General features: G+C 31.4%; 1 protein-coding gene across 1 annotated transcript; it reads left to right on the forward strand.

Moving 5' to 3' along the window:
• The first annotated feature begins 1,471 nt into the window (after positions 1-1,471).
• LOC133202034 (uncharacterized) lies at positions 1,472-16,046 on the forward strand. The gene is made up of 19 exons (XM_061337808.1): positions 1,472-1,547; positions 2,090-2,131; positions 3,682-3,741; positions 4,395-4,489; positions 4,760-5,060; positions 6,594-6,646; positions 8,208-8,249; positions 9,331-9,381; positions 9,468-9,584; positions 10,034-10,081; positions 10,576-10,626; positions 10,723-10,839; positions 11,950-12,024; positions 12,816-12,854; positions 13,014-13,046; positions 13,176-13,205; positions 14,132-14,248; positions 14,957-15,136; positions 15,796-16,046. The coding sequence occupies exons 1-19, from the start codon at positions 1,472-1,474 to the stop codon at positions 15,853-15,855; spliced, it is 1,587 nt and encodes a 528-aa protein (XP_061193792.1). The 3' UTR covers positions 15,856-16,046.
• The last annotated feature ends 325 nt before the right edge of the window (positions 16,047-16,371 follow it).

Here is a 16,371-nt window from a genome sequence, read left to right on the forward strand (position 1 = left end):
TCAATTAACTGTTCAAACAACAAATGTCATACCTGAGTATGGAAAGCCGTAGGGTACCCCCACATTATTATTATTTTTTCCTATATAATTATACCCAAAATAATGATCTCATACAAAAATAAAAATCTTGCTTTTTTACAACATTATTATTTTTCTGCAACAATAATAATTTGGGTACCTCCACTATGGAAAGCCGTAGGGTACCCCCACATTATTATTATTTTTTCCTATATAATTATACCAAAAATAATGATCTCATACAAAAATAAAAATCTTGCTTTTTTACAACATTATTATTTTTCTGCAACAATAATAATTTGGGTACCTGCACATTATTATTATTCCTATATTTTTATAATTGTACCACAAATTAATAATAATAATAATAATAATAATAAAAATAAATAAAAAAAAAATCTATCCTTTTTTTTTTTTTTAACAACATTATTATATTTCCCCGCAAATATTACAATTATCACGTTTCCATACTATACTACCATACTATGTGTACAAATCATCTTTATTTAGCCCAACAGTAAATAATAATTTTATCCTCTGATGTTTTACAACTATAATCTTGCCAACAGCAATAATTATAATCGGTCGATGTGTGTACATTGTTTTTATTTACACCAAGATAATATCATATTACGTTTACTTCAACGATTTATAAGAATGCATACTAGTAACAACTACTGATTGAAAATAAAAAAAAAAACACTTTCATAGAAATAAATATGTATGCAAAAAAAACAAAAAACAAAAACAAAACCAAAAAAAAAAAAAAAACCAAAAAAAAAAAAAAACAAAAAAAAAACAAACAAACACCACATTAATTTTGCAACAATAATAATGTGCGCCTTGTTCGTAGAAAACAACTTTATTTTTCATCGGGAAAGATAACTTCTTTTCTAGTGACAGGAACGAAAACTCTGTCCCTTGTTGAAACATTATTATTGTGACAAACTGTACACATTATTAGAAGCGTGAAATTATATTATCTTGAGCGTGGAGAAATATTATTTCTAGCGTGACGGATACAAGCGTTAATGTGAGAGAGATTTGCACACATTATTTGAAGCGTGAAGGAAATATTATCTTGAGCGTGGAGAAATATTATTTCTAGCGTGACGGATACAAAGCGCCTATGTGAGAGAGATCTTTACATGTGTGTTCACCGTTCACTCAGTTCAGTCGAAGTGACAGTCTGAAGACGTCTTCGACAACAAAAGTTACAAGGTAGGACAGACACGGTAAGAAGTAAAAACCACGCCAGTAATGTTTTAAGCTTAAATGTTAAAGTACAAACCTTTCAATCCTTAATGTTAAGATATAGAACTTTCAAACCTAACTTTCGAATTTTCTCGTCAGGGATTGAGTCTAGAATAAAACATAAATTGTCTTCTATATATATGAACACGCCAGGAGTATTAGAAATCGCATCATAAAATATGTATTTTTTTTTACAGATATGTTTTGTGTAGAGTGTGGTCACAAATTTGACCACAACAATCCCAAATTTTGTGGGAATTGTGGGATAAGAATAGGTATGTGAAGTTATAATTACATTGTAATATATATATATATATATATAGAGAGAGAGAGAGAGAGAGAGAGAGAGAGAGAGAGAGATGTCATGAACTGAATATAAAACAAAAAGTTGAAGCAGAGAAGAACAGAAATATGTTCAAAAGAAGTTTAACATTCTGATGTATTATAGTTTCGGATTTTTTTTATCGGTAAACATGGTAAATACTAAATAAGAACCGAAAATGAAGACAGGCAGTCCTGAATCTGCAGTGAATTATTTGCTGAAATCAAACTAGAATGAACTATTTTACAAACCAGATCTGGAAATTTAGGGTTCTTCATCAAAAATCAGGTGAAAAGCATGACTCGCCATGCCATAAAAAATAATTGGGTTATGGGTAAAAAAAAATCTGGTTTAACACAACAGAATTGGGGGAGTTGGCAACTCTCCCCCCTCCCCCCATTACTACGTACATGTATCTGTTTTTAGGAACATTTGTAACCATTTTCATTACTATTAGAATATTACTAGTTATTTATGCATTTATCTATTTTATAGGTAGCAAGGACACTGGAGATGTTGAAAAAGAACCATCCATTGGTAAATTTATTGATTGCGGAAGTTCTAGATTTGAAGCAAATTCCTTTTGCCTTAAATTACAATTAATCAATTACAGGTAAACTTTGCTATCTTGACATCAGCAGAACTATCGGAAAATGTTGAGGTATCAGAGTTGAGACTTCATGTCCAAGACGCCCAAGATTTCACTGCATAGCAAAACAGACAGGTTTATTACGTACATGACTTCAATATATGGTAGTTCATCTTATTTCAGGAATCCCTCTATTTTTATTACCAAATCTAAGGAATTATAATAAAAATAATGTTTATAAAATAAGTTCTTTCTCTATATCGAAATCTTTCTAAATTTACAAAGTTTTCCAAAATTCCACCATTCCGTGTACGTGTAACTTGTTTTTTTGGTCAGAACAGGATATGAAATGTGCTCTATAAACTTCGAACCGTATAAAGTCGACATCCGAGAAACAGAAAAAAAATTAGATGCATTATTTTTTTTTTCTCATTTCAAAAAGAAAGCTCATAAAAACAAAATGTAATGTTACTTGTGCATGAATTAAGGCTGATTCAGTTAATCATGTCATTAATTTGATTATTAAAGTTCCTGTTGAATGAATTTTTAAAACAAAATATCTTTTAAAACATCATTTAATTCCTTAGTTAGAATTAAATTTAATGCGTTTATTATTCATTGTAATGCAGTAAGCTTTTTCAAATTATAAAAGTTGTGCTTTATCTTGATATTAATAAACGTCGGTACATTTAACGAAAATCGTATAGATTTATCGATGATATTGCCCAAGCTGAACATTTAATTGAGCAATTAAAGTCTCGAAGAAGACCGAAGGGCTTGGGATTCTTCTACAAACACAGTCTGACTATAGAATGAATTCAGCAGTGTGTAGTCAAAACATGGGTGTGAAAGGTGTGAATCTCTTATGATGTCGAGATACACAGAGTCATCCGTGCCTGACGAGTGACCATTTGACAAACAGTTAGATTTAATAGAGCAGAAAATTGCCGACGTCGACATATACCAGGTAAATGTTGCTCTTGGGACTGTGAATATACCTGAATATACGTCGAGATAAACCGGGTTGTCGACATTACAGAGGTAGACATATCAGAGTGTTTGCAAATGAAGTATATAGTAAATACTGCCGGGAGCATGGACGGACGTCAACATATCCCAGGTTGTCGATGTATCCGCGATGTCGAGATACGGAAGTTTACCTGTATTTAATGAATATTCAGTTGAACTTTGATATCTTGAACACTGATCATGTGGTGATATTTTCAGATGCCATGGATATGTCAAAGTGATTTGGAAGTTGCAACCACTTATTCTTTAAGTATGTTATCCCTGATATCTCAAATCCTTGGATATCTCAAAGTTCAGTCTCATCAAGTTCAAGATAACAAGGTTTAACTGTATTTATGAAACTTCACAGGTAGTCACAGTGAGGTGCTTTCTGACACTGATGACATGGAAATTTTGCTATAATTACATGTATACTACATTCATTTGGCATGAAAATACAATAGAATAATGTATTTCTCTAAATTTTCAGGTTGTGAGGTGCTCCCAGATATGGCAGACATAAAAGGTGTTGAACAAAAGTTATCCAAAGGTAAATTTATTAATGATTGTATAGTATATTCTACAACTTATAAAAAGCATTGATGATTTCCTGTAGGAAACACCTTAATACAGTAACAAATTTTCCAAGGCAGACCTCAAAATATTTATATCTATCATATGTACAGACGCATGTCACTATAATAAATGATTAACTTGCTTACTTACAATAGTCATTATGAAATTTATTTTTTTATGTGCTTCTCTTTATATGACATGTTGTGTGAAAATGAAGCAAAGTGCTTCCAGATTTGGTAGGAGACTTAGAATCTGATTAATGAATATCATCAATTTAAAAGAAATCTGAAATATCTGTGCTTGCTTGTCGACAAGTGAGCTTTGGTAGTCGGGACAAGGAAAGTCATCATGGTGATGAGTGGTTATGATTCAAACTTGTCCTCTTGAGCAAGCGGTCATGGAAATTGTTAACACCCTGTAATTTAGTAGATAAATTTTTGTTTTGAGCTTAAAACAAACATGATCATAGGGCCAAGGATTTCCCCAAATAGTACATCCTTGAGACAATGATTTTGCTAGGATAAAGTAAAATGATAAGTATGAATTTGTGTCTCAATACAAGTTTTTGATAATGTGTTTTATGTTTCTATTGTTAGTGTGAAGTCATTTTAAAGTAAATCTTTTAAGGTTGCAAAGAAAGTCTGGAGTTCCTAAAAAAGAAGTATGGCCCTCAAAGCCTGAAGCATAAACCAAAACCAAAACCAGATAGGAGCATTTCAAAAGTGAGAGACTATGGATTGAGTTTATGTTACAGTTACTTGTTGTCATAATAACAGTGTGAAACATAAATTGACACAAAGTAAATGGTCATTCCTCACATACAATGTACATGTTTTTGCATACATATACATGTCAACAAGAGTCGTTAATGAAGAATTGTATAAGCTGAAAGACATTAAAAATATTTTAATTTTTTCTTATATTCAGAAATTCACTAACATGCATGTATGGTACATGTATATACATGTACATGTGTTTGCTTAACATTGCAGGAACTGATTGTTCATATAATGGATGGTAAAAATAGGGCCTTGAAGAGAGCCTTCCCAACGGATGATGGACTTAGTGGCTGTCTGAAAATCCTAACCAGCTACAGCGATAATGCGGAAAATTGGATGTCCAAAATTAGTGACATGTTCAGAGGGAAGATTATTTTCCTTCCCTACATAATGGGAAAATGTGGTATTGAAGCAATAGAGAACCCCCAACAATTCACACTTGGTCACTTGGAGAAACTAAAAACAAATAAGAAATATGTACCACTAAAGATATATGCAAAGGCCAGAGGGAAAGGTAATACTTTAAGAGTTGTTTGAGAATTTACCTCAAGCCATCTTTAAAATTTTGCCCTCTCCCGACTGACTGGCTCAAAATGGCTCATGTCAATTTTGTTTTACCTCAAGAAAATGATCAATTTTAAAATTTTCATTCTATAATTTTCTCATCCTGTCAACAAGTTTTTTTAAAATATATTTTAGAAATTCTGCATTGATGTTGAAATTTTCTGGAAAAAAAATCCCTACTTACCTACTGAATGAATGTTTTTACCCTAAGTCAGGGAAGGACAGACAAATATTAATTTAAAGATAGCCTTACCTAACTTTCATTGTATTTACACACACTTAATCCTTAGAAAAAAAAATACAAAACACCTTTGAAACACTTTGATGTAATTACAAGGATTTTTTCTATATCTAAAGGTCAAACTTAATTATAATCATGTCAAAAGTATTGTTTTGTGTTTGCCTGAACATTCTTTTAACTGTATAATTAATTATATACTGGGTTATGGGCAGCAATTATCACTAATATTTACATCTACAGTGTAGAAAAAAAAATCAATTATCACTAATATTTACATCTACAGTGTAGAAAAAAATCAATTTCAATTCATTATCTTTATTGTAGAAGGACATACATCTAATAGCACATTTATAGAAATCATTATTATACCCGTACTGATTTTTCACTAATTAAGAGTAAATCGATATTTTTTGTTGATTTCTTGAAAATCACCCTAAAAAGACAGATTCCCTGCTAAAAGGACTTAAGGTGCGTCAGTTTGATGAACTGATACACACCTATTTGGAACACCTATCAATTTCTGTAAACAATGTGAAAAGTACCGATATGTTCCAAATAAAATCATGAATATTCATAATGCAGCAAAAGGAAAGTTATATATAAGGAGGCGGGGCCTAATTTTTATGGGAAAGAGTAACTTGTTGTTGTGTCTTCAACATGGTAGACTAATATGCACAGAGAGATATACCAATCACATTATTTTGTTACAGTGTAAGTTGTTTATAATATAAACAAATTTGCTTGCAGATACATGTACATAGTTAATAGACAATTGATTGAAATGCAAAGATCTTATTTATTATTTTTATGTACATTCTGAGTACTCAATATTTCCATTGCACTCACTCCCTCCCTCCTTGGTTGGAAACCCATAGGCAGCAATTCCAAACAAACAATTTTTTAAGGATGGCCCAATTTCAGTACTGCATGTTTTTAAAAAAAAATTATCATGAAGTACTTTTGTGTCTGCCTGTTTGAAATTCAAATAATGGCAGCCAAATTATTGCATGGAGGACAACATTATTTAAGATAAACATTTTGTTATGCAATTAATACTATTGAACTTCAATATTTCAAACATTGATATCTTAAATACCATGGTTAGCTTGAAGTGAATTGGAAAGTGGAAATTCCAACAGATTTGATATACATGTAGATGATGTCTGCTGCACAGATAAGGAAGTTATTGTAAATGATTGACAAGTTTTCTTTTGTATTTTTCTTCACTTTTTGATGTTTTAGATAGGAGAGAAATTACAGAAAAATACAAAGGGCAGAAATTATCAGAGGTTTTAGTGATTTACAATTATGTTTATTTTTTGTTTAATCTTTGAATTCTAGCATGTAATGATTTGATTAATTGATCTTTTCTTTTAATGATTTTGTTTTTCTGTCAGTCTGCTCATATCTAAGTCCATGTTCCCCTTGTAAAATTAATATATTTGTACCTACATGTATAAATAAGAATATAATGCTTTCAAAGTTAATTGTGCCATGTACATGTACTTCCTTTTATCTTTTATAAAGTAAATTGACAGTTCCAAAGAAATGAAGAATGTTGAAAATAGTAATGTTAGCGTAAAGTGCTTATAGGATGAGAATAATAACTTTATTTTTTTTCCTATTGTATTAAAAAAGCATCTTTAAGTTAAAGTAATTTTCAAAAGAATTATAATATGGTGGGCAGAATGACATGCAGATATGACTTCAAGGAATGTCATAAAGTTGGCATTACTTTGTGGTAGTGTTATTTATTTTCACAAAATGATTTATCATGATTTTAATTTAGCTTAAAAATAAAGATTTTATGTAAGGGACAACAAATTCTGTGTTTCAATGATGTTTTAGATTGTGTGAGGGAAGATAATTTTTTCCTTCTTTAGGGCATAAAGGGAATTGAATATGCTTGCATGAAGTAAATTTTTCATTTTTTTTAATTGATTAAGAAAGAAATAGTCTTGTTAAGATTTAAATAAATAACCATAGATAAACTCAGATAATTTTTACAGCATTTCTTACTTTCCATGTAGCATATAGTAACTTTCTCTTTACTTGTTTTTTTTAATTTCTCACTGTTGGTTGTGTTAGATCATAAATTCATGCAAGTGCAATTTCTGTGATCTGACACAAAAATAATGTAAAATTGTCACAAAATATATTCTGTAAAGAAAAAAAAAATGATATTTTTAAACACATACTTTGTATCTTAAAGATTATACATGTATATATGATATTTTTAGATGTATGTTCATGATTAAATTAATAGACTTGTCGAATCTTTAAATGCAAAGAATAAGGTAAACAGTAAGGAATCTGTCTATATGAATGAATTAAAGGTACAGTACCACATCAAATTTTCTTATCTCCCATACAGAAGAGTGACATTACTATTTTTTCATTATTTCTTTCAATCAAAATCTAATTAGAAAATTTTATTTATGTAAAATGTAAAAATAGACTCCAGAACATGTTCCTAGAAACTTTTCAATAACAAAAATTCATATATTTCTTAAATTTTCAAAAATAATTTTTTAGCTATAAAGTTACATTTTCCCACTTTTCACCAAATTTTGTAGCTTGGTCAAAAATAAAGTTGTTCAACTAAACAAATATCACTTCTTTAGTTAGAGAGGCTCATATTTAAAGAAAGATATTTAAATTTTGTTAGTATTATTTATCCTTAATTATGAAATCAAACAAGAATCCTACTTAGACTTACATGTGCATTTAGATCAGTTCACTTCATTTAATAACTGGAGGTAGTCTAGATAATGGATTAGGTGAACTGATAGCAAATATTTTTTACATCTTTGTACAATTATGAGCTTTTTAAAAATCAATTTTTTTTTAATTAAGATACCTGATGAATTTGAAGACTTTGAAGAGCTGGATCTTGAGGTAGTTACATCATAATAATCAATTTTTTTAACATGTGGGTCAAATTTAAGGTTAAAGTGAGCTTTTTATGATAGGAATATGTCCATTGTCAATCTTCATTGTTTTTGTCATAGTAAACATTTAATATTTTTACTTCTCCAAAAGCATTGGATCAATATCAACCAAACTTGGCACAAAGCATACTTTGATGAAGAGAAAATTTATTTATCTAAAGAACCACACCCTCTTGGAAGGGGAGAGTATAAAATGAACAGAAATATGATGGATGTCATCAAAATATTTGTTCAAATCCCCACCCCCTTTTCCCCAGGATTGGTTGTGGTGAATTAAAATATGAGATCCAAATTTTACATGAATTTGAATAAATAGAAAAAAAATGTCCTCCTCAAGTGCAGCAGGAATATGATGTGACAGTAATATGCATGTATGGAGACTTTTGTAGTGCAGATTTAAAGAACTGAATGTACCTGGAGGTAGGATGGGGTCACATTGGGGGTTAAAAACCCATTTACCGGTACATGTGAAAGCAAAGAAATTATGAAAAAAAAATATGTTTTCAATAGTTGCAGTGCCACACTAATTCACATTGCAATGCAACCTTCTCTTCCATTGGATTTAAGTTTCCAATTAAAAAACAAAAAACATTGATATCATAGGGATAGGATTTGGCTTAAATAGGGTATCAATTTTCACAAAATGCATGCATATGGAAGTAAAATGCTAAAAATTTCTTCTGAACAGCAAGGCTGTTTCAATCATTTTGTTATGGCAGCATGATGTAACACCCCCCCCCCCCTCCCCCCCCCCCCCCCCGTGTGGATTCAAGTTCAGTTTAATCATGATTGGTTAAATTGTTCAGGGAATAAAAAGCTTTTTTTTTTTAATTTAAATCTTTAGCAGAGAGGATGTGACTTTGGTGAGCATTGTGACTCCTGCTCCACTTGCTTTCATCACTGGTATGCCTTAAGAACCTAAGTGCAATTTTGAAATTAAAAATTAAAGATTATGCAGTAAGTAATTTTAAAATACATGTAGTTCAAGGAATTTAGAACACAGATACATGTATATTTTTCCTTTGCAGACCCCAAAGAAAGAGAGAAAACATGGAATGAAAGCATCCACAGAATGTTATGTAAGTGATCTGACCCTGTCTAAAATGAATTTTGCATGACTTGTATTAATTATTTTTCAAGCAAGCTGTATAATGGTTATGTGTAGGATTTGGAGCCATCAACATCAAAGGAATTAGATGGGAAAGGGTCACCACTAGGCAGTAATGTAGAGGAACAACCACATAGAAAAATAAAATTGTCTCCAATCATTATTGAAAATGAGGTATGTTTAGTACAAGTAAATTGCCATTGTTGTTTATGAAAGTTTTTTAAACAAAAATTTTAAAAGTTTCTTGTGGCTTCACAATTGAAGAAATTAGTCTGAAACTTCACTGAGGAAAGTCAACAAAATTTCTAAAATTGACCAGAATTTGAAAGAAACTGCATGCATTTGGATGTATTTTTAGGCATCAAAATATAATTTACCACTGTACCAATTAATAGTGTGCTCTGTTTAATAGAAGTGATTATATGAAAGCTAGAGATTGTTTCTCTTAAATTTGAACTTACATATAATATTTGAAGATTTTTATTAGGGATGGCCACATGCAGTAAACTGACAAATTGATCAGAAAGATCATACTGGGTACAAATTCCATATAAAGCAGTCAACATTTTTAGAAACTTTTGTGATGAACTTACTTAAAAATTGTGCATTTATTTTAAATGTAGGGTTCTGATGATGATTGTAAACTCCCGAAAATGGAATTATCAAGATCAGTAAGTGTTTATTTTTCATGACTTTCTAGTTGTTTGGTTTTTTTTTTCATTCTACAGCTTAAACTTTCCTAATAGTGATTGGAATGTACATTGGTACATTTGTAATAGTTGGGCATACCCATATACCCTATCCAAAACAATACCACTGAATAAAATTTAAGGAGACTCACAAAAGGTTTTAACCCCCCCCCCCCCATCTACCATATGGGTATAATGGCAAAATCAATTTTTTGCTATTGAAAACTCTATTAAATAACTAGGTGTCATTTTGCTAGCCTGTTGCCAACAGTTCCTCCATTTTCTTTCTGTTTTTTTTTTTTTTTTTTTTTTTGGTAATTATAGTTATTAATTTAAACAAACTTTCAGTAAATTTGGATAATCTATCAAATAACAAACATTTCGCTATTAACTTAGTCATAATTTTATTATTACACAAGGTAACAGGATTCATTATGATTTTTGGTCACCTTAGTCACAAGATATTTCATTTGCAGACCCAAAAGGAAAAGAGAAAACGAGACATGAAAGCATCCACAGAATGTTATGTAAGTTGTCTGCCCTTGTTTATAATTACATATAATCACATATGACTTGTATTATGTTAGTATTATTCTAGCAAGCTGTATAATGGTTATGTGCAGGATTTGGAGCCATCAACATCAAAGGAATTAGATGGGAAAGGGTCACCACTAGGCAGTAATGCAGAGGAACAACCACAAAGAAAAAGAAAGTTGTCTCCAATCATCGTTGAAAATGAGGTATGTTAGTATGTTTTAGTACAAGTAGATTGCTTCTTTCCTAATGAATCCATGTGAATATTTTCAATTGTATTTTAAATACTTTCAATGGGGGATATTGTTCATGGTCATAAACTTAAAGCTAAATATGACTCTTTGAAGAAGAAAAATTTTTCCTCCCTTTTCCTCTCATTTTAATCTTTTTCTTGAGCACTATTATAAACCGCAGACTTCTTCACAGTCTGAAGATTTTGCTGTACAGATCTTACTTGTATAGACATATATATAAACTAGTATCTAAATTATATTGCTATTGATGCTCAGTCTCCATAAAATTGTCAAGTTTATGCAGCTATAGCATGTCAGGGGGAAAGTAACATCAATTGCATGTATGATTTATTACAAACAAACACAAATGCACGTAAATGTAAAAACAAAGAAAACTTTAGAATTAGTCAACATCGATCATGAGTTCCAGGTGTGCATTCTGGTTTAATAATATATATTCTATTGCTGATATTTGAAAGATGAAAACTAGCTTATGGCTATTTATGAGTCCAGGAAAAATAACAGTTTAATTGTGCAAACATTTTACCAATCCATTGCCTTTAAATTGTAATTCAATAAAGGACTGAAATTGGCTACTCAGTCTGTGCATAATTTTGGGTCTGTTTGTCATAAACTTCATGTGTTATGTGTATTCCTTATTAATGATAGGCAGCATTGTTAGACACAAGAGTTATCAATCTTGTTGGTAGAAGTATTTTTTTTTCTTCATAATTGATGTTGTGCTTATGAACACATCTATAGGCATCAGAAGCAAATTGAAAGGGGGGGGGGGGGGTAACTGAAATGGGGAGCTAAACCAACAGAAAAAGGTAAGCCCCAATTTTCAATGCCTATATTATGGCCGTCTTTTGAAAAAAGTGGTGGGGGCTAAGCCCCCCCCCCCCCCATTTCCGATGCCTGTGGAATGTTACTAAGCAATTTGAGATTCATTTTGTAACTGTCGATCTGAAGAGCCATTAAAGGTTAAAAGGCAGGAAGCACTTACAGATAAAATGAATTTTCAGGTCTTGAGAATCTTGACTTTTTTCATTGTATATATATATATATTCATATATATTTTAGATTTCTGATGAGCTACCAGACATTGAGGTACCCTCTCTTTCTTCAGACATTAATACAGATCCTAAGTCTGATGCTGTATGTAAAAGATAATGTATACTAAGTACACATATTTGTTATCTTTAAACAACACATTTATACATATGTGTATAGAAATGATTATGATATTGAAATAAGCGACAATTTAACATCAAGCAATCTACTTTTTTTCTTAAAACTTCACTAGTCTAGTTTTTCCTTAACAAAGATTTGGAATGAGATAGTTAATGTAATGACCTGTTCACACAGAGAGTTTTAATTCGCAGTAAATTAATGAGAAGTGAAATAATGCGTGTTCCCATTCATTTCTTAATCTTTATATGTATGACTTTTCTTAACAGGGGTCTGCGCTTTGCTAGTGAGGCGTCCGAGTTCCTTTTAGGGACCCCGACCCCCCCCCCCCCCCCCCCAGATTCGCACATGTTGTATAATGCTATCATGATGTCATTTGCAAATCACTTCACATTGTGCAGAGCAGATCCATTAGACATAATGTCATGGTGTCTGTAATCATTTCAGTGATAAGCATAATTTCACTTTGTTTTTCACTAAAAAAAAAAAAATAGCATAAGTACCTATATCTGACCACTGACATGTTGCATGCGACTTGATTTTGCCATTACGCACGTGTCAGAATTTTAATTCTAATTATCTAAAGAGCTAATGCGGAGTAATTTGATGCACAGTAATTTAATTCAAATTAAATTAATTTGTAATCTCTGTGTAAATGGGATTCAAATTTAATTTGCTGTAACTTACATTTGATTCAGATTACTAGTAAATTCTCGGTGTGAACAGGGCATAAAAGTATTTACTGTTCTTTCTTTCAGCTTTCGAAGGAGGATGTACCGGTATTAGAGGATTTGCCAGTAAGTTGTCAATATTGAATACATGTATTATATATGTTTACTGCTATCTTGTTCTTAATATCAAAAAGTAATCAATCAAATGAGAAATCATAAAAGTGGCAGTTTCTCAACATATATGTACATGTATACATGTATATCAGATTCTTTGATTATTTTCAGCTAATGGACAGTGAAGTAGCAGCATTTTGTGATGTAAGTGTATACCATATTAAATATCTTTAAAAAGTACTATTTATTTTTCAAATTGGATTTTAGCAGTTTTTCCCAAGAACACTTTTTTATACAAGTATGGATACATCAGCAAATGTTTCTTTATTGTAGGTCTTGGAAAAGAAGATAAAGAGAAAGGAGGTTTGACATTATGATACAGTTATAGCAGGATTTCTTGGCGGGTGTAAAATTTGGCGTTTTGCCTGTTCAAATGTATGCCAATCATTTTGGTGTAATTAATTTTAGCGGACACAGGGTTTGAACACATTGCAAAAGAACACTAAGAAGAATACTGAATATTTTAGTGATTAAAATTTTAGCGGGCTACTACCAAACCACTAAAATAAGCCAAAATTAGTACCCCGCTATACGGTATATTGCCTTGAAGTGTTCACTTGAAGAAGTTCACTGCTCATAACTTACTTCTCAGTAATTCTTTGTAAACCCTATTTCCCAGTACATGTACTTGCACACATAGTACAATGTAAACTACTTTATTTGCCCTTGAATGATCAAAGGCCATTGGAAAAAAAAATAATTGGACTTACATAAAGTATTATGTTAATGCTTGGAATTGTTAATTCTGTCTAGAAGGGTAAGTTTTGTACCTGGTATGTCTCTAAACCTATATTCGATCTCCAAAACCAATAGGCTAATTTCAACCAAATTCATATTAGGCCTTCAAGGGTAAGTAAGGAGATGCCAGAATAGAAGATCAAAGGTTCACAGGTGAAGATATAGAAGAAAAAAAGAAATCTGTAAAAAAAAAAAATCTCCTCCTGAACATTAAGACCATGTTAGTCATTTTGGAATTAAAGCATCCAACATGTTGAATCAAACTTAGTAAATCACATTCTCTTGGGGCTAGATTTGGGCCAAATATAGGATTAAAATTTTTATGGGAGTGGAAAGGGGAAAAATGCAAAATCTTCTAAAGATCAACAAGGCAACCGTCTCTTGGATGAATTTTATGGCTTATGGGCTCTTGTTTTCAAACGTATTTGGTGGTCATATTAGGAACTGAAAGGCCTATTAATCATAATTTTAAATTGCTTTTCAACTTCAAGATGGCAGACGGAATAGCCTTGACATTCCCAGACAATGGAAAGATGGTGACTGTGGTGTATGAAAATCATGGGGGAATGTCATTTTCTAGGGCCTTTCATCATACAGACACAGTACAGGTATGATACATATGATGCATGAAAAGTGCACATTATCATATCATAAACATAATGAAGACAGTAATCCTTGTATATGTATTTAACAAGAGTTATTACTATTGAATCAATTTTCTTCTTATTACATGATTTGGATTTAAAGTAACAATTTTTAAGATAGATGCTAACTTGGCCATCATGAGTTGTTACATGTAAGAAATAAATTGAAATGATACGTTATATGATGAAAAGTCATCAATGGGATACTCTAGTAGCCAGCAAATTTGAGAATGATTTTCTCACTATAAGTGAGCATTTGATAGTAGAGTAATAAATTTTTGGCAATTCTAAATTTCAAATTGAAAGAATTCGAATTTAATTTTTAAAAATGTCTACAAATTTTGGATATAATATGGCATTAAAAAAAATGTTCAAGCAGCTCTGGTATGTACATGTAGGTCACCATCTGCAATTTTGGAGTGAATGGTGTTTTGAATGTATACATCTCATAGCATATTAAATGAATAGAAATATATTTTCTTCTGAATTTAATGTACTTTTAATGCACATATTAAGCTGTCTTATTCACACAAAACAACAGTAATTGGACAATTATTTAACATCACAGTGGAGCAACAGAAAAATGGATCTCACATAAAAGATAATAATTGAAATTTTTTTTTCCAGAAAGAAGTCTTGCACCTTTGTATATTGATGGTTCTTTTTTTTCAGAGTGTGTACACATTTATTTGTCAGATTATTGACCCAGAAATTCTCCCTTCTGTATTCCATTTGGAATGCATTTCACCAACCACCTGTACAGAAAGAGAATGCATTCATTGTTTTGAGCTCACAGAGTGTTTTGAAATGCCAATTGATAAATTGCCATCATTGTTGGTATTGAAAGAGGGGGTAAGAAAATTATACATATATCTTTTAAACATGGTTTGTTTCTTTACTCTGTACTTCCATAAAAGAAAAACTTGAGTCTTGATGCTTGCAGTGAAACAAAACTTACTTCATATATTTTACTTAATTTCTTTCTCAGACAAAAAGGTTCTAAAATATTTTTCATCAGCTTTTTTGCTGATAACTGATGTCATAGCTTCAGAACTGTTGCATTAAGGTTTTATATTTTAGTCTTTGACCATAACACTACAGATCCTGTGATGCAAATATGGTCAAATTTACATTGCAAGATTTTCTGCGCATGGTGGGGGGATGACCAATATACTCAATTGTTTTGAATTTCTTGTAGGATGGCAGAAAATTCAAAACAATTGAGTTTATTCGTTGGTAGAGACGACTGTAACAAGGGTTACAAAATGAATAAAATATACAGGTTGGTTAAAGAATGTGCCTGGAATTACGGAATGAAAGGTTGACCAATGCTGGAAAGTGAGAATTCTCCCATACCATGCGCAGAAAATCTTGTGACATAAATTGCACTGAGATCTGCAGCGTAATGGTCAAAGACCATGGTCAAAGGTTGTGTAAAATCATAAATCTACAGTTTGACAGCTACTGATGTTAATGAACAATTTTAATTCTTTTATATGTATACATTTCAGAATTATCTGGTGGATGAAACCATGACATTTTATGGAACTGTGCTTTTAAAGAAAAACTAGACTGGCGGGTTCTACATAACTGTCCTGTTTATTTGTGTTCATCTTTTGATTAAACTCTTAACCAAAGTTTACTGAAATCAGAATGCCTGTCTATCGTAAACAATTTTTATCAGAAGACTATTCAGTATTTTTATGCCCCCAACCATGAAATGGTCAGGCATATAGTGTATATCATTTTGTTTTCATTCCATCACAGTAAACTTTTTTGTTGGGTATACAAATGAGTTGCTTTGTAATATGTGTCTTTATTTTGCTGATTGAGAAATAAAGACTTGATGGTTTTGTTTTTAGTTCATCTCAGCTGAAAGGTCAATTGAGCTTTTCTGATCACCAATTGTCCATCCGACCATTTAGCTGTCCATCCATCTGTCTGTAAACATTTCACATTTTCAACTTCCCAAGAACTACTAGGCTGATTTTAAGCAGAGTTGGTACAAAGCATTCTTGGGTAAAGTGAAGTTTAAATTGTTAAAATGAAGAGCCAAGCCCCCTTACAAGGGGAGATAATCAAGAGAA

The sequence above is a fragment of the Saccostrea echinata genome, unplaced genomic scaffold, assembly GCF_033153115.1.
Source record: "Saccostrea echinata isolate AGI-Se365-2 ecotype Australia unplaced genomic scaffold, CSIRO_AGI_Sech_v1 ptg000046l, whole genome shotgun sequence".
In the NCBI taxonomy this organism is placed as follows: Eukaryota; Metazoa; Mollusca; class Bivalvia; order Ostreida; family Ostreidae; genus Saccostrea; species Saccostrea echinata.